We start from the raw sequence: 23,259 nt of genomic DNA, 5'->3' as shown, positions 1-23,259 counted from the left end.
AAATCTCTATTTTTAATGTGCAGTCTTTGTCTCCTGCTGCCACCATCTAATCCCCTCCAACTCTCCCCCTGGCCCCCTCTGCTTCCACAGGTTCCCTCTGAAATTCCTGTCGGTTTTGACTCTGACATTACAAGTTTCATGTTTAACCCTTTTCCTGAATTATTCCCTTTTGAATGTGCTGCCAAGTCCCCCAAGTCCCAAGGTTCCCCTTGCCAGAGCTGTTCCCAGCTAACCTGCAGTGCCTCTCCCTGTCCTTAGGTGAGGATGTGGGCAGCAGAGTGGAGTCCCCGAGGCTGCAGCTGTCGAAGGACCAGCCCAAAGATTATGAGATAACAATTCCCTTCCTTTTGAATGGAGAGCAGTGGAGACCAGTGGATGGCATTTATTCCAAGGTCAGTCTTCATTTTGCCTGTTTGTTTCTTCTGAGGTGTGTAACAATTTAAAGGCTCTGGGGGGGATTGGATGAACTTTCACCCTGTAGGTTATAAGAGTGTTTTTATTTGGTTGTTGCCACATGTCTGAAATTGCTGCTTTTTAATTTAGGAAATGGATAAGGTTTTTGATTGAAATGGATACCTTTTTCCTGCAGAGATGCACTCTTCTTTCTGATGGCAAAAATGAAACTTTGGAGTTAAATAATAGCAATTTTATTGTTTGAGATTCTGTCATGCAACAGCAAAATGAAAACTGAGGGAGGGGCAAGCACAGCAAACAGGTTTGTTTGGTAAATAGTCTGACAGCAAGGAATTTGGGGGCCAGTGGAAATAATGCTGTGCTGGCTGCAGCCTGAGGCATTATCTGAGCTTAAATATCCCATGGGAGACCCCCAAATTCCATCCCTGTGCTGGACTGGGAGTGAGGGGTGACTCTCCCTTCACACTCTGCTTCCCCCTTCCTAACAAGGGCAGGGTCTGCCCCTGGCTCTGAGATTGTTTCCCCCTCTTGACAGGCCCTGATAAGCTTTGCTCCTTTTTCCCCCCAGACATTTGTGCACAATATTGGAAGCTGCACTTAGGGAAAAAAGGCTGGGTTTTGTCTCCTTCTTGAAGTGTGAATACAGTTTGTTGTTTATTGTCACCAAATGTATCCTGGGAATCTCTTACCCAACCTTTTATCTCAGGTCCAGTTTGATTCCAGCTCACTTTTTCTGTCGTTCTTTAAATTATCTTAATGAGGAAGAGAAACAGTAAAGTTTTTAAATAGTTAAAAAAAAATAAAAAGAGGGAGGAAAAAAACCAAGCAAAAACAATTCAAAAAGCCCAGGGAGCCAATTAGAAACAGCTTTCCTTGCTGGATTGGGAAAGTATTCCATGGAGAAATCCTGCTTGACTACTGCCACTGCTTGCAGGACGTGGCTTTGGATCACGTTGCTGATTGACACAAGTAGGTGTGAAAAGATATTTCCAAACAAGGGCTCTGACTTTCAAAAAAAGCTTGTCTAGATTAAAATTGTTCCTTCCTCCTCTCTGTCCCTTCCTAAATAGGAGAGAAGGGCCAGGCCCAGTTCTGAATCTGTGCAGTGATGAAAGGGATATCAGAGTGGTGTAGAACAGCTTATCTTGGAGAGATAACACAGATGGCTTGGTCCTAGATGTATGTGTAACTCTATTTTTAGATTATTTAATTAGAAACAGGCATTCTCCATATAGAGAGAGGCCTTTTAGCTGCTCACTGGAGCTCTCTGAGAGAGTTACAACCCACTATCACTCTGTGGGTAATGATAATGTGATTTATATCGTTAATTTGTTTCCCAGAATTACTTTCAGTTTAAGATGAACACTAGGAAAGATTTGTGGCTTGGTAGAAAGGTCCACGTGCTGTATCAGCACTTTTTTTTCCCTTTTGAATACTTCTTTTCCATGGAAACTTATAAATTAAATACACAAAAGTGCACATCAGGCTGTGGGAAGAACAACAGCTTCAGTGGTAGAGGAGAAGAGTAATGAATAGCTTGTCACATAAATATTGATCAAAAGCACAAAAGTTAAATACTGCTGTATTTGATGGCTAAATGGGATCTATTGTTCTTCAACTCGTTTCAAAGTGTTCCTCTGTTTTATTTTAATCGTATATGAAGTCAAAAAAAGTATGTACTTGTTAGAGGGGAATGGTATTGCAATAGGATATATGGTAAAATAAATAATGGAGTGGCTATAAAAATGCCAGGGGATTCAAGTTATTTGTGTACAGATAATTGCCTGGCAATGATGGCCCCATTCCCCAATCCTTTAACTGTAAATACTCCTGCTTAACAATTAGTCCCTGGGAAAGCACACTCATCATTTAGTGCAGCCTTCTCTCCCATCTTGGAGATAAAGCTGTCCTTTTATTTACCCCAGGAGTCGCTGCAGTGTCTGTTGGAATCTCTCACTTGGAGTCTGTCAGCAGTGATTATTAAGCTAATGACTTTCTCGATGAGGGCCCAAACACTGTGCAAAAAATGTGAGATAATTCACACAGTCTAATGGCACAAACACGCAGGACTGCTCAGCAGCAGTGAGGAAATTCCATTTACTGAGGGAAAAAAAAGAAAAAATTGCTTATCTCTAACCAGATTTTACTTTAACACAGCTGGGATGTGCTTTTTCAAGGACATCTCGTGATTTAGGTGTTTTGGTGTAAACTCATTTAGGTTTTTAGGTGTAAATTTATGAAAGTTTAAATTTGTGACAGGCAAAACCCAATTTTAAATTCAGACATATAATGAAATTATATTTAAAGAATCTTGGGTTTCCTAAGTGTAGATTAAGTGTTTTGTGTCAGGAGAGAGCTGATCATTTACTGGGCACATCAATTTTTCTCTCCACCTTCCCCAACCCAAGTCAAAGCTCTGTGAAGCCAAGGCCAGGATTTCTTGGTGGCACCATTTCAGAAATGTTGTTGCTTTTTTCCTGTTTCAAAGATGCCCATGCTGGTGCCAACACTTTTTGTAGAATCATGGAATCCTTTAGGCTGGAAATACCCCCAAGGTCTTCGAGTCCAACCTTTGGGCACCCCCTTATCCAACAAACCACAGCCCTGGGTGCCACATCCAGTCATTTCCTTAAGGCTTCAGGGATGGAGACTCCAGCACTGCCCTAGGGAAGCCTCATCCAATTCTTATCCACTCTTTCAGTGAAAAACTTTTTCCTAATATTCAACCTGAGCACAGCTTGGAGCCTTTTCCCCTTGGCCTATCAGCATCCTGGATAGGGAAGAACAATTAAAAAATAAAATATAGGTACTTAAGAGAAGCTACTGTGGAAATACCTCAATTTGTACAACTGTGTGGGGCTGTTTGTTTAGTTGGGGTTGCTCACATTTCTCCTGGCATCTTTTATTTTTTTTTTCAATTCAGAAAATGTATCATTTTCAGTGGGACTATTTTACTGGTACCTAATTCTTCTCTTAACTGGATATAATACTCACTTGCCAAGCCTGAGCAGGCTGCTAAAATGAGTGGCTGCTATTTGGAGTGTCCAGTTGTTGCTGCTGAGGAGAAAATGCTGCAGCGGGATCCTCAAGGGTTGTGCAACATCACCCTGGGCTTCAAACAATAGCTGCCCATATTCCCTGCAGATGTGATTTCCTCCCTCCCTGAAATTCTGTGTGCATTGCAGCATGTGTTGATAGGTCATTATACATTAGAGCTCCAGTTGTCCTTCCCCTTCTCTTTTTTCATTTGCTCAGCACTTTGCCTCCTGTGTTGATTACCACCCCCCACCTCAGCGCTTGCTTTAAACTCACAAGGGTTGGGTTCTGTTTGCCTTAAATATTTCTAAGGTTTGAACAAAGTGGTTTCATTTTATATCATTTAAGTGCAGCAAAAAAAAAAACCCTCTTTTACCCCCCCACATATTTCCAGCTGAATATTTTTCTTCCAAACTTGGCTCACGATTCTCAAATCAAGCCAAGTTTGATGAGAGTTTGGGTAAGTGATGTTTTAGTACACAGAACACTTTAGGGAAGATTTTTTGAAGACCATCTGTTTGGCTTCAGCTTTTATCCTCACACCCTGTCAGGGACACAGAGGGCTTGGTGTGTGCCAGATCCCTGCAGCACAGGAGCTCTGGGTCAGGTAATATCAGTGGTGTTATTCTGGAGCCTGCACTCATCCCTCCTCCTGGGGAGGCAGGAGCCAGGCAGGAGATGTTTCACATGGGCATTAAGGGGCTTTTGGCTCCATTTCTGTGCTTGAAAGGAATTTAGGAGCCAGTGGAAATGATGTGGGGAAATGCTGCCTGGCAGGGCAGGCATGGAAAAGCTGCAGTGCCCAGTGTGGCATTGCCCTGGGCTGGCACAGATTAGTGGAGCTGGCTTTGGACCCAGGGTTTGGTCCAGCCTGTAAAATGCATGAAGTACCTGAGAAATGGAAAGTATTTTGGGAGGGTTTGGTGTGATCAGCTGTGCAGGTAAACCCAGAGGGCTCAGGGTGTGGCAGCAGCACTCAGGTGTGGGGTTTCCTCTGCCCTGTCTGTGTAGGACCTGCCATCCCATTGCTGGCACCTGCAAGGACTCAGAGAGAATCAGGACCAAGGACTTTGAAAGATTGAATCTCAATTTTCTAAAAGCACATGGGCAAGTTAGGTGCAGCTTTCCTTACTGGGGGATATTTTGGATATTTTGGTGAGAATGGATCTTTTGTAATCCTGATCTCTGTACCTGTCCAAGTGCAGTATTAGCCTGTGGGTGCTCCTGTCAGGATACAGCTGCCATTCATAAAAATAAATGGGCAGGTATTTGAGGACCTGCAGCCTGGAGCTCAGTGTGCTTCCTAAAAAACCCTATGAGAAGCTGGAGAGCCCTGAGATGGTTGAACTTGGTTTGAGTCTGCAAGTTGCCAGCCCAGGTTGCTTTCAAGTGATGGAATTTCAAACAGGGATTTTGATTTTTGGTGTTAAATTTGGGTAAATTTGGTTAAATGTGAATCAACGAGCAAATTTTGCTGTGTGGCTTCTTTAAAATAATTAGCTGTGGGAAAGTAGCTGTGCACAATCTGCCTGTCACTGGGTTAGAGCCTTAATCCACCTGGGCCACTGTGAGCATCACAGGACTCTTTTAAAATACTGTCACTGGCCTCAATATATAAACAGAGATTGGAAAATCCTCCTCTCCCCCAGCCTGCAGAGAGTGAGAGCTCTTCTTCTGTGGCTTCCCACACCCCAAGAGATTGGGGTTGTGTTGGAGTCAGAGACAAGGAGAGGAAAAGAAAGAAAGGTGCTCACGGTGGGCAGAGAGGATGGCAAGACCTGCAGGACATCTCCAGCTCTCACTCCAACACCAGTGACTTCTGAATGCAAATAAATCAGAAATTCTTCTCCCCTCTGGGGAGGGGGCAGTGGATTCAGGGATCAGTAACACTGCTTTGCCAAGCTGGAGTGTTCAAGGCCAGATTCTGAGCTCCTGTGAATCTGTTTCCTTCCCTTGCCCGGGCTGGAATAAATCAGGGCTGCAAATTGAAATCTTAAAGATGGGCTTTTAAAAAAAGGGAGAAAGAAAGATGAGAAGGCAGAGTTCCTTTTCTTGTAGCAACACTCTTTTTTTCTTTCTTGGTGTTATGTTATGCTTTGAATATAAACTCTAGCAATGAAATGCGAAGATAAAGATGAAAGCCAGCTATAAAATATATATTTAGACCATATTTCTTCTGGTTTTTAAGTGTGCACTTGTCACAGCTCTAAGATTGTGCATGTGAAGTGGCAGAGGATTACCATTTCCTGCTGCTTAGCATGCACTGCATCTCCCTTTGCTCCTGAAGAAGCAGCTTTTGCATCCCTGCCTGCCCCCTTCCTAAGCATTGTGCCATGGATTGTATTCAGGAGCAAACATCAGGATCTTGGTTATTTGTGTGGAATTTTGGGCACTGATTACATGAATCTCAGTGTGAAATTCTCTGCTACCTATAAAAGTATCATCAGCTCTGACAGTTGTTGGTTATCTTTATGGTTCTCCAGATTTATCACGTCCATTGGCTGCTACACTGATGCTTTTCACCTTTTTGCATTTTTTTATGCCTTCACTCTAAGACCCTAGTTCAACAATTACTAAAATTGGGATTTTTTTTTTTTTTTTTTTGCCATTGATACAAAATACCATTGGCAAGAAGAGAAAATAATTTTAAATTTGTTAAAAAGCCACTGTAATAATGTTGGAGATTCAAGAACACATTGGGAGCTGCAAACTGGCAGAAGGGGCAAAGGCAGTGATAGCCAAGGTCTTATCCAGAATTTTGGTCTCCACACCAGTTTCAGATTTATTAGGAACTTACTGGGGCATCACACAGCCTCACAGAATCCTGGAGTGGTTTGGGTTAGAAAGGACCCTAAAGTTTGCATTTTTCCTTCCCCTGCCATGGGTAGGGATGCCTTCCACTATCCCTGGCTGCTCCAAGACCTCTCCATCCTGGCTTTGGGCACTTCCAGGGATCCAGGGGCAGCCACAGCTCCCAGGGCAGGTCTCTGTGCTGGTTCCCATTTCCCTTTTTGCTGCACCCCTTGTGTGGCTCTCCCAGGCTTTGATACACAGCTGAGGGGCTCACTCTGTCAGATAATTAATTTAGAGCTCAGTGTTTTCAAGAGCAAACCCATTCAAGTTTATTTCATAACTGGCACAGCCTTCGTGCAAGTGATAATTGTTTATATTCCCTTCAACCCAGCCTCCTGCTGTTCCTTTTCATTTGAAATAATTACCAAAGTTTAGACTTCCAGACAATTGTATTAAGGGGAGTCATACAGTGCTGCTTAAACAAGGCTTTGAAGGCTGAGAGGACAGCTTTCATAGCTCTTTCACATGGTTGTTTTACATATCTTGAGAGAGAGAGGCATAACCAGAATTTATAGTGCTCTCCATATTTTTTATGAGTCATGAGCATCGACTCTAAGAGGCAGAGCTGTGCTCTCTCCACGAGCTGTGTCATCAGCTGGGAATGCAGCTTGGCACAGGCAGAGGAACAGCACTAATCCTCCACAACCTTCCCGGGGAGATCCTCTCCTTGAGCCTTTAATTAATAACCTGGAAGTCATTAATTTAATAGCCTGGTAAACAATCTGATATTTCTTTTGCTTTTCCTTGTACTCATACTCCTGCCTTGTAGGGCCACTCTGAGCAGTAATTAGTGCCAGTGTGCTCTATTAGTTAATAACTCTTGTGTGTTTGTTTAATTTGGAAGCAGCAGAAGTTTTGCATGGACACAATCAGGGAAGGGAGCGTGGCACCTCCTCTGGCAGTCAGGGAATTTCTGTGTCCCAGTGAGCCAAAGCAGCTCAAAGCCACCCCTCTCACCTTACCTCATCCAGGAGGAGGAAAACATGTTCCCTTCCTCCCATCCCACCTCCTTTGACCAATTGATCCATCTGATAATTTAATTTATGTCATTTTTTAGAAATGCTGTAGGTGTGTTCTGGTTCCAGGGACTTGCTGGAGCTCACACAGCAGCTCCAGGGCTGAGAAATTCCTGGAGCTGGGACCACCAATGAAAACTTGGTGTTGGTGATTGAGTGGGGAAAATTCTTTTCTGTGTCTGCACTGAATCAGTGCCCTGGTTCCAGCTAGATACACGAGGATTCATTTCCTGCCTGAGCCACTTGGGCATACTGGGAAGTGTGAAGCAACTGGGATTCATCCCAGAAAAGTCCATTGCATTTTTAGCCTAAGTGATACAGCGTGTTGAGTTTGCAGAGCTCTGTGTGAGTGCTCATGCTCAGGTATTACTGGAAGTGCTGGGTGTTTCAAAGAACAGAAAATGGAGAGCTCTGTAGGAACAAGCACCAGACAGACACCTCCTGCTCTCCCTGGGGGCTTGCAGCCTTCCATAGGGTGAAATTCCCCTTCATCAGCTCCTGTCAGGCTGAGCTGCTGGAGGAATTCTGTCATACTTGGCCAGGGGAGATCCCCAGTGATATCATGGTGGGGAGCTCTGCCTCCCAGTACCAGCCCTCGTGGCCAGGGGCTCTGCAGAGGGGTTGCTGGGGACCCACCAGCTATGAGGTAGTGTCTCAGATCCCAACTCCAGCAATCCTTCAAAAGCTGATGGGGCTGGAGCAATCCACTTGAACTTGAGTTTTCAGGCTGGCATTTCAAAGGGAAAAAAAACAACCCCACAACCAAACAGATTGTGCTTTCTGCAATAAAACAGAGGGGGGAAATATTTTGATTTTAATGATGCAGTTCACGTTAGCGACCCTTTAATGTGGGATTAAAATCTAAACCTAAGTTCCTGCCTTATGCTGGGTTTGTAAAGTGCTTGTACTGAGGCATTTTCATATTGAATTAATTTAGCTTATACTTGGCTATTTCACGTCTCTTGCAACAGATCTTGCGAGTGTAAGGTATGAATTTCAGTGTTGGATTAAAAGAATGCTTTGCTTTCCAGCTCTGAGCATGTGATCAGTTTGGGGTTTTTTTTTTACAGGCAGGAGGAGAATCTCCCTTGTTCTCAATTCCTGTTGTGAGTGCCTTGGGTCAGACTGAAGCCTGGACTAGAGCAGGCTCTCTCCCACCAAGCACCCCTGGTACCAGGAATGTGCAGCTCCTGCAAGGAGCCCTTTGTGGACTTGGAGCAGCAGCAAAACTTGGGGCTTTTCCAAAGACTGAAATCCTCTGAGCAGGGGAAACCATGAGCTGCTGCCATATTTTGTGATGAGGACCCTTATTTCAGAAAGCCCCAGTAAATTGAGTTGTTCTCAGTGTGCATTTGAAGGGTGAAGAAGTAAATTGAGCTGGTCAATCCACTGAGTCCTACAGCTAACAAGCCCAGTGCCTTTGTTGTTGAATTATAATTCTATTTCAATGTGATTTACTCAAGCCCCAGTTGATTTGCCTCTTCTATAGAAATATTTCTCATTTTTCAGAATTGTAATGAGGAGTCATAGAGGTTATATGCAGTTTAAAACCTGATAAAAAAATAATTAGGATTGATAATAAGGCTTTTTAAAATGCAGCAGGAATATCTTGACAATAGAAGGCTTTCAAGGTGTTGGTATTTTTCTAGAAATAAAATGACTGCCAAAAAACTCTGCCAGCTGCTTTCAAAAAGCTTGTGTAGATGAGTTAAAAATTATCTGTATCATTTTGGTATTGCAGCAGAAAGTTTGTGTTCAGTTTTCATCTCGTGGAATTGGTGTGTCCCAAAAACACAGTGGAGCTTTAGGAGCTGAACATTGCAATTTCCAGCCTGGCAGAGGTGCTGGGCTGATGGAGAGGCTGGGGCTGAAATCCCTGTGAGCTGCATTTCCACTGAATATCCTGGGTGTGCTGGGGCTGCTGCCACAGCCTGCAGGGTGTTCCTGGCCTTGGGCAGGGAGGTGCTGGGGCTGTGTCTGACCAGTGTCCCCATAGCTGTGTTAGTGACACTGGCTGGGGCTGTTTCTGTGTCCCCATAGCTGTGCTGGTGACACTGTCTGGGGCTGTTTCTGCCCAGAGTCACCATAGATGCGCTGGTGACACTGTGCTGGGGCTGTTTCTGTGTCCCCATAGCTGTGCTGGTGACACTGTCTGGGGCTGTTTCTGTGTCCCCATAGCTGTGCTGGTGACACTGTCTGGGGCTGTTTCTGTGTCCCCATAGCTGTGCTGGTGACACTGTGCTGGGGCTGTTTCTGTGTCCCCATAGCTGTGCTGGTGACACTGTCTGGGGCTGTTTCTGTCCCCATAGCTGTGCTGGTGACACTGTCTGGGGCTGTTTCTCTCCCCGTAGCTGTGCTGGTGACACTGTCTGGGGCTGTTTCTGTGTCCCCACAGCTGTGTTAGTGACACTGTCTGGGGCTGTTCTTGTCCCCACAGCTGTGCTGGTGACACTGTGTGGGGCTGTTCCTGTGTCCCCATAGCTGTGCTGGTGACACTGTCTGGGGCTGTTTCTCTGTCCCCACAGCTGTGCTGGTGACACTGTCTGGGGCTGTTTCTGTGTCCCCACAGCTGTGCTGGTGACACTGTCTGGGGCTGTTTCTCTGTCCCCACAGCTGTGTTAGTGACACTGTCTGGGGCTGTTCTTGTCCCCACAGCTGTGCTGGTGACACTGTGTGGGGCTGTTCCTGTGTTCCCATAGCTGTGCTGGTGACACTGTCTGGGGCTGTTCCTGTCCCCACAGCTGTGTTAGTGACACTGTCTGGGGTTGTTTCTGTCCCCACAGCTGTGCTGGTGGCCCTGCCTGCTCTGAGGTGTGTGTGCTCTCACTGCCCCAGCAGAGGGACACACTGGTGGTGGCTCTGTCCCCGGAGCCAGGGAGGGCTGCTGTCCCTCCCGTGTCTCACCAGGATGTGTCCAGCTCAGTGTGGGTCCCCAGCTCTGTCCCTGCCCAGCTCTGAGATGTGGCTGTGTTGTTCCCCTGGAGCTGCAGCCAGGCTCAGGAAAGGAGGAGCTCCTCAGTCCTGCCCTCATTCCTCCTGCTTTAGGATCAACTTTATTTGGCTTCTGCTGCGTGACCTTGTTCCCCCTTCCTCTTCTGGCCCTCTCCTCCACCAGGGTGGTTCCTTGGCAGGGTTCACCTCCTCTTTTGTTCCTCCTCTCTCCAATGACCACATCCTTTGAGGAGCATTCCCTGCATGAAAATGGTCTTTTTTGGGGTGAACCTGCCAAGCCCTTCCCAGCCAGTCATCATTGTCTGGAGGGATTCCTGGAATCACAGAATGGTTTGGCTTGGAAGGGATCTTTAAGCTCATCTCATTCCATCCCCTGCCTTGGGCAGGGACACCTTCCACTGTCCCAGGGTGCTCCAACCTGGCCTTGAACTCTTCTAGAAACAGGGCAGCCACACCTCTGCCTCCTTCTGAGGTGGCAGCATTTTGCCTTCTGAGTTTAAATGAAACCTATAAATAATTTTAATATTTAGAAGAATTTTATTACCTGTGACCACCTCAGCAAGCACAGGAGCAAAGATTTTAGCCAGAGCTGCTGCCTGGGGACAGCAGGGTCAGATCTTCTCTGAGCTGCCCAAAGTGTGTTGATTTTTTGGGTGGATGTGATTTTCTGGCACAGTTCATCCCTGGGAGTGCTGGGCATGGCAGGATCAATCCTGGGGGTGCAATCCCACCCTGGTGTCTCATTATTCACTTCAGCTTCACCCAGTGCCTCCTCTCTGCTGTTTCTCTGTGAGGTACAGCCTGTCCTGGGACAGAAACGCTGCTGGCCAGGGAGACAAAAGCTCTGAGATGTGAGAATTGGGACAGCCAAGAGCCTCCCTGCCCCAAAAAAGGGCCCTTGCCCTGGCAGAGGAGGTTCTGGACATGGATCTGCTGCAGGAAAAGTCAACAAGAGGAATTTTGTCCTCAAAGCAACTCCAAGCCTATTGCTGTGTTAGCATTGCCCACTCCCTCCAGGAGAAAGAGTGGGATCCCTAAATTCAGTGTATCCAACAGAAACTGCCTCTCTCTTGGTTTCAACAGACAGAAACGTCGTTGAAACCAGACTTTTTTTGGCATTTACTGGCATTACTAAGAAAGAGTTGGCCAGGAAAGCTGGCAGAAGGAGATGAGTTGGAGAAGCTTTAAAGATTTTTTTTTTTCCTATAAAATGAATATCCAGAAGCTGTGTAAATGTAATTTTTTCAGTTTGAAAAGTGTATAGAAAGACAACATATGCACATTTCTGACTGAAATACCATCTAAACTGGCTGTGCCCTCCAAATTCTTTTCTCTCAATTAAAAAGATGGGGGAAAAAGAAATAGAAAGAAATGACAAAACAAAACAACACCTCAGGAAATCCCTAGAATGTTTATTCAGGAACGGAGCAGCCTGTTACAATCATTAGCTTGCAAAAGTATTTCTGTTATAGTCAGAGGGCAAAGTGAATTTAACCTTTTATTGCCAAGAGATGTCATGTTTTTCGTGGAGGAGCTACTGAGGTGTGTAAATCCCTGTGAATGAGTGAGTGGCATCTGCACAAACCCCAACCAAAGCCCCAAAGCACAGCCTGCAGAGAGAAACTAAAATCAATTTCAATGCCCACAGTTAAACATAAAGTACTACATTTCATGCTTTATTGAGTTGCTATTTATTACTTAATTTCTGCTTGTGAAAAAGGCTACAATTGAAGCAAAAAGAAATTTCAAAATATTTGACTCCCTTTTGCCTTATGAGCTCAGTGTGGGATTGCCAGCTGCTGTGGGGTTTTGATTATAAAGGGAAAAAAGGGCTGGATTGGTTTAAAATGTGATCTGTGGGAACCCTCCAGAGCAGGATCTTTCCCAGGAACCCCAGAGGAGAGAGAAAAGAAAGGAAAATTCAGCTCCAGGGAGACCCAGGGTCAGGAGCCTGGGAACGCTGCTCATCACAGGGGCAGAGTTAGGAAGTGGATGGAAACTCTTGGGAATTTAAAGATGGGAACCTGAATTAAAATTCTCAGTGCTCAGTGCAGTCAAACATCTTCCCTTGATTGTCCTGCCCCTTCCCATCTGTAAAATGGGAATAAAACTTTACTCAGGCAATGGGGCATCAATTTGATTTTTGTAATTTTTCAGATTAAAAATGTTATTTGTGTTCCTGCTTTGGCTGTGCAGCCTTTAGGAGCCAGGAATTTGCTGGTGTGGGGGAAAGAGGGATGTCTTGCAGGTGTGGAAAAAACCCCCAAATGTGCTCTTTGAACAAGGGAAGAGATATTTCCAAGATTTTAGGTCTCAAGCAATGAAAGAGGAGGAGTGGTTGCAGTGCTGAGCATGAGGATTGTCACTGTTGCAAACTTGGAGGCAATTTGAAAACATCTTGTAAATATTGTGAAGAACATTGAGTGAGATTTTTATGGCATATGATGAGCCTATAACTCAGTCCAAGTTTAGACAATCACCTTTCTTTGATGGAGATCAACAGGGACATGAAAACACTTGAATTTAGAAGTATTTTGATTATTAATATTTTGGTTTATTGTCTATCTCTGTGTTATATGTACATTTTTACTTCTTTCAACCATGCAATTTAATCACCAAGCACCAATTTGTTTTTAAAATTGCATTTATCAATATTATCCCACTTCCACACATCTATTAACTAATTTAAAAAGAAACCTCAGTGTGTAGAATGGAAACCAGCTCCAATTTCAGAGCCTTCATGGAATTAGTATTTAGCAGTTTCCCTAAATCTGTGTGAGATGGAGACAACAACAGCTGGATTTGAGTAAATTCTTTTGTGGGGAGAACCACAGTGCTGAACTTTCCTGTATTTGTATTAATGGGGTGGATATATCTATATAGATCTATGCATAGAGATAGATAACTATCAATATATGTGCATATATATCTATATATATATAGATCTCTATCTATACCTACACAGCTGCTCTGTTTCCAACCTTATCTCAGCGTTCTGCTCTCAAACCAGGTTTTGAATTTGTTTTTGCAAAACTCTGTGAAGAAAAGCAGCTCAATAAGGCTACAGCAAGATGTGGCATTGAAATCCAATCAGGAAATCAAGCAGTGGAGAGGGAGGATGCACAGCATGGAGTGCAGCTCTTATCAGTGCTCTGCTTTTCTAGGACAGGTTATTAGGGAGGAATTTCATTTAGGAGCTGAGGGTTTATCAGTGTGCCCTTGTGAGGGACTCAGCAATGCCATAAACTTCATATATGGAGATGGAGTTCTTCTAGTTTTAGGATAAGGCATAGAGGGGGAAAAAAAGCATAATGTAAAAGAAATAAAGGCTGTTCCAAGTGTGGATATTATCTGTGCCATCACTGCACAGCTTCACACTGCAGGAGGATCAGCTGCTGCAGCTTTTTGGCTGATGAGGATGAAATCAGTGTTTTCTGGAGCTGCCCAATATTGTGTACATTCCTAATTCAATTACTTTGGGGCAGGTAGCAAAGGGAGACTTTGATATTTCTGTGCAAAAAATAAAAAATAGCATTTGAAAATTCTTCACAGCCCTGTTTACTAAACAATTTAGACAAAGAGTCCAGTCTCTGTTTGAAGGCTTCAGAGGCAATGTTGGCTTGTTTTTCCAGCAAAATCTTTATCTTTTTCAGTGCTAGAAAAATCAATACAACCCTGGCAACACAAAGCTGTGGCTTACCAAGGTGTGTTCCTTAAGCTCAGTTTGAATTCTGACACTGGCCATCCCACTCAAGCCAAATTATCTGGTAATACCAAGATGTGCTTGGTTTTTTCCAGCAGCCATGGTGTAGTTTTAACGGTTTTGCATTCTATATTTTTATATTATAGAAAAAGATTTTCTTGCCAGAGCAGTGAGAGTTTCAAAAGTTCTTCATGAACCACAGTGAAGTTGTTTTCATGCTCTGTCCTTTTATTGTGCTGGCTGGCACCTGAGCTAGTGAGAAATTTATTCAGCCTAAAAATAAATAAATAAATTTAATGAAAAAATAATAAATAAAAATACATAAAAATAAAATATTCTATATTTTTATATTCTATACAAAGATTTCCTTGCAAGAGAAATGAGAGTTTCAAAAGTTCCTCATCAACCACAGTGAAGTTGTTTTCCTGCTCTGTCCCTTTAGTGTGCTGGCTGGCATCTGAGCTACTGAGAAATTTATTCATCATAAAATAAAAATTATTAAACATAATAAATAAAAATATTCTATATTTTTATATTATATACAAATACTTCCTTGCCAGAGCAGTGAGAGTTTCCAAAGTTCCTCATGAACCACAGTGAAGTTGTATTCCTGCTCTGTCCCTTTAGTGTGCTGGCTGGCACCTGAGCTAGTGAGAAATTTATTCAGCATAAAATAAAAATAAATAAATATAAAATAATAAATAAATAAAATACATAAAAATAAAATATTCTGTATTTTTATATTCTATACAAAGACTTCCTTTCCAGAGCAATGAGAGTTTAAAAAGTTCCTCATGAACCACAGTGAAGTTGTTTTCATGCTCTGTCCCTTTAGTGTGCTGGCTGGCACCTGAGCTAGTGAGAAATTTATTCAGCATAAAATAAAGTCGCAGCAATTTATTGCTGTCGTTGCCTATCCCACAAAATCACTCCTCTGCATCCCTTGGAATGCACAAATTTTCTCCTTCAATTTTAGGGAGCTGCTTTATTGATGCAATGTCACCGTCACAGCCTTGCTGCAGGGAGAGGAAATAACTTGTATTTAGCCTCAGGCAAAGTTTGTGTGTTCAAGGTGTTCTTATCTGTGAATTTTGATTTGCAAACTGCAATTTGATGGAGTTGTTTGGGGGGGTGCAGCTGCTGTAACAGCTTCATCAAATGCATAATGAAAAGGATGTTTACTTAAAAACATGCTGGATGTAAAAACAAGTGTTTGTTGTCTGAGGGGAATAATGCAGCATCTCTCAGCTCAGGAATCCCTTGGGATGAGTGCACACGGGGCATCTCTGCTCTTCCTGATTCTTCCCCTAACTGTAACCAATTTAGCCAACCCTCAAATGTTATTTTCTTGTGCCCCTTGAGGGGTTGTCTTAGTTCCTCTCTGAAATTCTTCAGTCTTCTGGTGATCAAGGTTTGTCATTTAGGCTGGCAGGTGGCCCTAACAGGCTCCTTCCCTCATCACCTCAGGAAATCAGCAGTGGGGGGACCCCTGCAGAGCCCTGCTCCATTGATATGTTGATGAGCCTGGAGGAAAATTTCCAGAAGTGCTGGATATACTTTTAGAACCTTCCAGAAGGCTCTGCCTGGCTCCTGTGCTTCAGAGCCCTGCTCTGAGCACACCATGCTCGCTGATATTTGGGATACAGCCATGGCACCCCTGAGTGGGAACCACTTCCTCCTTACAGGGACACTCCTGAACCTTTCCAGGAGCCTTTCTCTTCTCATTCTGCTAAAATATATGGCTTGGCTGGATAAAACCCACCAATATGTCAACAATCTCTTATTTATAACAGCAAAGTTTTATGCACTTGTGTAGTTGAATGTTATTTAAATATGTAAGAAGTGCAGCATTAAGGTTTGGGGTTTTTTTTGTAAAGGAGTGGTAATTCAGTAGTTCAGGTGCATATATCAGTGAAAAGTTGGACTTGTTGCTGTCTGGAAAAACAGAAAGCAGTGGCAAATGGCTCAGGAGCAGCAGTGGGGTGAGACTTGTTCATTCTGTGGGAAGTGGTGGAGTCACCATCCCAGGAGGGATTTAAATTTAAGTGGATGTGGCACTTGGGGACGTGGGTCAGTGGTGGCCTTGGAAGTGCTGGATTAAGGGCTGGACTCCATGATCTGAGAAGTCTTTTCCACCCTAAAGGATTCCATGATCAGAGAGGTAATTTCCAACCTGAACCATCCCACACTTCAGTGGTTGATAACATGGGGGCTGGAGGACTCAGGAGTGCAGGTGGGAGGCTGAGGATGTCACAGGAGACTCAGCCCCAGGGACAGGAGATGTTTGGTAATAGCTCCTCCTTGAATAACTCCTGGGAAGGAAAGCAGTCCTTAAAATAAATGAGGGAGATAACTCACCTGGGAGGACAAGGGAAGGAGAGCCAGGAATGGCTGGAGAAACCATGGCTGTGGTGAGAAGTGAGGAGCTGGGGCTGTCAGCGTGGAGAGGAGGAGGCTGAGCAGGGCCCTGATGGATCCTGCAGGGAGAGAAGAGGCAGTAATTAGTCTGTGTGACACTGCTAGATGTGCTCCTGTCTAGCAGGGACAAGAGGAATGGCCTTACAAGGCAGCGAGGAAGAGCTCAGTAATAAAGATAATGAGAAAAGGATGTATTTACATGCATATCATGAGGGAGGGAGGATAAAGGTCTCTGAGTGCACTGGAGTTTCAGAAAAGCCAGAGAAAAGCTGCTAATGAGTGGTGGAGTTGATCCTGACATGGGGCAGGAGCCTCTGAGGTCCCAAAAGCCACATTTTCCATGATAGGGTGCAAGTGGAGACTGTTCCTTCTGCTTCATGGAAACCTCCTTTGGGAACTCTGCCATCTCTGCATTACAAGGGATAAGATTTGGATTTTTCTGGATTTTTAAATACCTGAAACTAAATAGGGAACACCTTTCCTCTGAGGTTCCTGGGCAGGAACCCCTGAGGTCCCAAAAGCCACATTTTCCATGATAGAGTGCAAGTGGAGACTGTTCCTTCTGCTTCATGGAAACCTCCTTTGGGAGCTTTGCCATCTCTGCATTACAAGGGATAAGATTTGGATTTTTCTGGATTTTTAAATACCTGAAACTTCATAGGGAACACTTTTCTGCTGAGGGTGGAAAATGGGTGCCCAACAGCTTTTCTTTCTCTTGTAATTATTGGCTTTGTACAACTTGGAACCAGACTAAATGACACCTAGACAACTAAAACATGAACTCCTTTATCAGCTGCATGAAGAGGAAGAGAATTCTTTAGCAGAAGCTCAGCCTTTTGTTCTGTTAAATTTTGTTTTTAATTCAAGGACAGATGCTGAAATCAGAGAGGTGGATCAGGATGCTGTGGAGATTGGGATATTTAATATTCCATCCCAGTTGGTTTAGGGTGGAAGCTGTGGCTTTGGAAGGTCTTGTTAAGTTTTTTGTTGTGCTCCTACCTGTGCCAAGTCATTGTCTTCTGGTTTTGGGGATGGAAGAAGTAGAGTAGGATTATACAAATAATGGAGTGAAAAGAGGGAGAAACACCAAAAATACAGGACTGAAGGGTCTGCTAGCAACCTAGAGCTGGCCAGGAGGGTGGGTAAAGTGTCCTCTCTCAGGATGGGATGCTCTGGCAGCCCAGGGTTTGCACAGAAGGGTCTTGGGGGCAGACCTGATTCCATAAAGAACAATTGAAAGGAGTTTTTAACTTATAACTCTACCTGCTCCTCATCTCAGCTGCAGGGCCCCTGCTGCTTTCTCCCAATATTCCCAGGCTCCTGAAAGTCCATTTTCCCTCAGTCCCTGTGGACACTGGACTCCAGAGTTCTGTTCCTGCTCGTTCTTTCTGGGATGCTCTGCTCCATGGGGCTGGGGGTGGGAAATGGAGATGTTCCCTGAGCCTTCTGCAGGATTTTTCCATCTTTCCCACCCCTGTGCAGTCACCCCAGAGCAGACTCAGGAATATTCCTGTTAATTTGCACTCTGAAGGTGAGAGCAGACTTTGCTTTATGCTTTTATCACGTGTTGCAAATGCCTTTGAGATGTTTCTTTCTTTGTTATCTCAAAATTCTGTGCTCTATTGATTTTTGGGTTTTCTCTGAGGGGCTGAAAATTTCAGCAGTAACCCTGAAACCAACTGAAATAATTGATTATCTGTTTTTACCTCCTCTTCAGTTATTTACCTCGTGCCCTTCGATGGAGAAAGGCTGTCCTATTTCTCGATGATTTACAGTAAAGCAGATCTTTGCTGAGCTTTAATATCAATTTATATAACCTTGATCCAGGGGTTATTTTTTGAGAGCCACGGGTTTATCTAATATGTCATGGAAGAAGTTGTTCTAGAAATATTTTTTTAAGCTTATTCTTATGGAACAGATGGGTAATGTGAAAAGAAACATATTTTCTATAAGCTGGGATTGCAATTGAAAATACTTAAATTACCTCCAAGAGCAGCTAGATGCCTAATGAAGTTTATAACAAATTTAGGTATCTTAAAATACATATTATCCTGAATGGATACTTTTGTATACAGGGTTTTTTTCTTGTGTGGATATTAGTGGTATCAACATTTTTATCTGTGTTTTGTCTTTGCCTTTGTGGCAAGAAATATACTGGTCATTAATATTTAAACCTGGGGGTGTCAGTCAGAACACCACATGTGTTTTTGTTCCAGGATGAGCTTTCTGAGATAAATGTACTGTGCTTTCCACACTCCTTTGTGCCATTTGTTTTCTCCAAGAATGTCACTGTATAGGTGGGGTATCTCTGGGCAAAGTCTCTTTCTAATTAAGCAGAAAAATGTGAGATGCTGCCCCCAGGTTTCAGGATAATTTACTTTACTAGGAAATCTTCAGCTCCTTCTTTCTCTTAGGGCACATTCCAGGATATAAAAATGATTCATGTGTCTTGGAAGTACAGCTTTGGGAAGTTTGTCAAGTTATCTTGAGTAGCCCAAGAGTGGGGTGAAATCGCCCTTTTCATTAGTTTAACAAATACAAATATTTTATCTACCTTTGTATAAGGCGTTCATCATCTTCCAAAGACCATCAGAGACAAATTGTGGTTTGAAAGAGTGGAAGTGAGACCCCAACCCCTCAGTCCTGCTCTGCATTCCAGTGTTGGGGATGCAGGAGGGAACTGGAATCCAGAAGCAGATCGGCGAGCGCAATAACAAATTAGCGCAGGAGATTTAATCGGAGCCACATCATGGGGAAAGATGTTTAGGGAGAGCAAAGCCTGAGCTCAGAGATCTTGGCACAGGCCTGGTGCAGTGGAACTCTGTGGTGGGGGGGAGAGGGAGGCTCTGAAAGTGAAGAACAGCATATAAATTAAGCCAAATAAATTAAGTAATTCAAGCATTAATCTAGCCAACCCTCCGAGTTCATTCAGAGAGGCAAAACATCTATCATTGCTTCTCTGGAGATTGTAGCATTGTTGAGAATTCAGTTTAGCCAGGACATTTAGACCAACCCTTGCATTCAAAAAAACTCCTTAATTTTCTCATTGTCTGAAACTGATTGTATCTTTTTGCCTTTCAGTAAGTTTCACTTAGTTGCAATTACTTTGGCTTCAAAATCTCGAAATCGAATGAATTAATGAAAATGGAAAATCAGAACTCTTTCCTAATTAAGAACTGAGCTTTTCAAGGAATATGAAAGGATTTAATTTAGAGAGAGATGTTTGGAGAGCATGAAATGTGGCTTGAAGGAGATACATGTGCATTCAATAGAACTCACTGAGCCCAGCCAGATTTGTATTGACGGGAAACAAAAAGCATCTGAAATCCTCTTTCAGTGACAGGAAAATTTATGGGATTTCTTGAAGCTCTCCAAGTTGACTTCCAGTTCAGGGAAATGGGTGGCCACCTCTGTTTGTGTCTCAGTGGACACAATTCCTACTGAATTCCTCATTATTTCTCCCAGTGGCAGTTTGCTGAACCTTTGGAATGGGATTTTGGGGTTGATTTTCCACTGCTTTGTAACCCTTCCAAAGATGGGGGGGAACCTCTGTCCTGGCACTGCTGCAGGTGACACTGACGGGTGAAAGGAGTGGCTCAGGTGAAGACCCTGAGAGTTCAGAATGTATTTTATCTTGTATTATCCCTGAAATCCCATTCCATTTTGTTGTTCCCCCAGCAGACACACACACCTTGTGTCACGACCCCTGTGTGACACCTGGGGATCACCTGCCTGTGCCCTCTCCAGGCAGAGCAACAGAGCAGATGGCACCTGGAGGCCAGGCCATTTCTTATCTTTGTAAATTTAGTCGTAATTATCACCATAATTCTCCTCCCCCCAGTGCACAGCACATCCTGGGCTCCCCACAAGTGATGGCTGCAATAATTCCGTGTGTGGAAGGAGAGGTGTTTCCGAGGAGGGTCAGCCTGGCTGCTCAGCTCCAGCTCTGTTCTGGAGCAGTGGATGTGTGGGTGGGAAAGTGCAGAGCTTTTAGCTGGGAATACCCTCAGGAAGCATGGTGGGACTAAGGGAGGAAGGTGCAGAAAATATAATTACACTGGGTAACGAGCTGATGAAGCCTTTGCCATGGTCCATGCTTGACCTTGGCTTTTTGAGCACATGGGGAAAATCTGATGTTGTAATCAAACTTCTGGTAAAAGGAGGTCACAGCCCCCAGTGTCCTGACAAAGAGGAGGAATTTTACTTTTCCAGACAGGAGCAACCAGAAGGGATCCACTACATTTGCACTGCACTGTCCTCAAAGGATTCCATGTCCGTTTCAAACTGGCAAATATCAACAGCTGCTCACTCCCATTCCAATTACCCAAATTGCAAAGGGCGTCTGCAGCGAGCTCTGCTCCATAGCTAAGGCAGCCCAGCCCCAGTGAATTGCTTCCTGCCTGCCAGCACTATTAACTGGTGTTTTGTGACAATTTTCTCCAGCCCAGGCATGTTTGTTTTCTTTGCACAGCCTTGCACGGAGCATTGTTTAAGCAGCACATAATGGATTCCAACCAAGAGGTGCTTTCTGCTCCCATCTGTTCGATAGCACAGGAGCAGTTGTGATTCATACGTGCAGTGTAAATACTGGGGAATGACTGTACCTTTCCTTTCAGCCAATTCCAGGTTCTTTTATTCCTGGGCCAGCTTCTGGGCTGCTTTTGAGGCAGGGAAAAAATGTCTGAACCCAGGCTTGAAATTTTCAGGTGTTAAATATCTCTAACAGAGTGACCCATCCATTGTGGTGCAGAGGTGACAGTAAAAGCTACCACAAGCAGAGGCTGCCATGAGCTTCTCAGATCTCTAAGGCTTTGTGGTGTCCAGTTGCCTTTTCTGAATATAAGGCCATCCAGACACTCCCCCAGAAACTTACAGGGTATTTCCACTTGAAGCTTTTGGGGCAACATCCCTGGAATGTCCAAGGCCAGGTTGGACATTGGGGCTTGGAGCAGCCTGGGACAATGAAGGTGTTCCCCCCCCCATGGCAGGGGTGGCACTGGATGAGCTTTAAGTTCCTTTTCCACCCAACCCAAGCTGTGATTCTGTGAATACAATAAGTAGAAGAAATACAGGGGATGATTCATTGTTTAGCCCATTTTTTAACTAGACTCTTCAATGAGTTGTTTCGCTATTTCCCCCCCCCCCCCTATTTTTTATCTCCATATCTTTCAAAAACTCAAATGTCTATTGGTGCAATAAATCAAGCTCCTGGGCACCCCCTCAGGGTGTCAGAGGACAGGCAGGGCTCTGGCCAGTTTAGGAATGGGATGGGATAGCAAACACACCCTTCCTTCAGGCTGGGATTCAACAGCTCTGCTGCTCCTGACCTGCTTCCAAGCTGAGATCCTGCTGCTGGTCCTGCTGGGCTGGATGGGAGGTCCTGCACTCCATGGAGTCTCTTCAGTACCTGGATGAGCAAATCTGGGGATCTTGGACAGCTTTGTGGAAGTGACCCTTGACAGAGATGTTGTGTTTGGGATATGCTGCAGTAAATGAGGGCTGGCTTAAAGCACACATATTTTATTATTATTTATATTGCTTGTTCTTACTACAAAATCAAGTTCACACTTCAGGGCAGTCATTTCCATTCAGTCAAAACCATATGCTGTTGCATTTTCCTTTCTTCCCTTTTTTTGTGGCCTGTGAATCCAAGGAATGCCCTCTCCCAGATGCAGAGCAGGCTCCTCTCAGGTCAGCAGGCACTCAGGGAGGGCAGTGAATCCCCACCAAAGGCTGCCCTGGGCTGCTTTGCACCGAGCCTGCTGCAGAGGTTCAGGAAAGGCTCCCCTGCCTCCCCTGGCTGCCTTGTGTTCCAGCTGCCATCCCTCTCCCAGCCCACATCCTGAGCTGGAGGATCCCAGAGCTCACTCCCCATCAGTTCTTTCAAAGTGTTGGCAGCCCCAGTTCCCCTTTTCATAATTCTCCCATGTTTGTTCTCCCAGAGCTTGTTTTTGAAAATCTTTCAAAGATTTTTTGTTGTTGTTGTAAGGTTTGCACTGAAAAGGGAATACTGATTTTGACCTGGTTTTAACTGACATAGTTCAGAGGATAATTGGAGAGCTGCTGTAAAAACCAAGGCTGCCCTATTTGCACTGCTTAGATTCAATTAAAAAAAAAAAGAATTTATTTACTTTGTTTTTTAAAGTATAAAGCTGAAAGTTTTCTGCTAATCCCTTTTTAGCTGGTTAAATGCACCTTAATGTATTTTAGTGTAACCTCAGTGGTTGATAATGAAAATATGGTGTAAAGGCTGAATTCAGGTTTTATGCCTGACTCTTTATTGATACTGAATAAATTCACAACATAACTCAGCCTGACAAGGTGCAGATTTCTTTCAAACATCAAACCAGTTATTTTGGATCTGCTCCTAAAATATTTGCTGCTTGGTGTTATGACATTTTGAACATGTTTTAGCCTGGTTATCCTTTGATTTTCAGAAAAATGTAAATCAGGACTAGCTCACAGAAAGGATGTAGCTAAGTTGTAAGCATGTTTTCCCTATCCAGGAGCAGTCATTAGCTTTGGAAAGCAGGAAATGGGGAGCTGGAGCTGTGTAATTTTATTGATTTTGGTCTGGCACAACGAACTTCTGGGTTTCCTCTTTCTTGAGCTTTGTTTTCTTGGATTTTTAACTCTGGATAGGGATCCTGGGGCACCAACAGTGAGCAAGGAGCTGGGAATTTAAGCACAGGTATGGAGATTCACAGGGCCTTCAGCAGCTGCTGCCAACCAAGCTGATGGGCAGAGGCTGGCACACAGAAATATTGAGATTTTTCTGTTTAATTGAAAGTGATTTTGATTATGAAGAGAAGTTTCCCAAATTAGGGTCATTCCCAAGTGCTCCTATTTTATCTGCATCCCATGAGC

General features: G+C 44.0%; 1 protein-coding gene across 1 annotated transcript in view; it reads left to right on the top strand.

Moving 5' to 3' along the window:
* ADAM12 (ADAM metallopeptidase domain 12) overlaps nt 1-23,259 on the top strand; it is a 184,814-nt gene that overhangs the window by 17,927 nt on the left and 143,628 nt on the right. The window contains exon 2 of the mRNA XM_018910520.3: nt 259-392. Coding sequence (XP_018766065.3) covers nt 259-392 — 134 coding nt within the window. The remainder of the gene's footprint in view (nt 1-258; nt 393-23,259) is intronic.

Source organism: Serinus canaria, chromosome 6 (assembly GCF_022539315.1).
Source record: "Serinus canaria isolate serCan28SL12 chromosome 6, serCan2020, whole genome shotgun sequence".
NCBI lineage: Eukaryota > Metazoa > Chordata > Aves > Passeriformes > Fringillidae > Serinus > Serinus canaria.
Note: the sequence above shows the minus strand (reverse complement) of the source record. Positions and strands in the feature narration are given on the sequence as shown.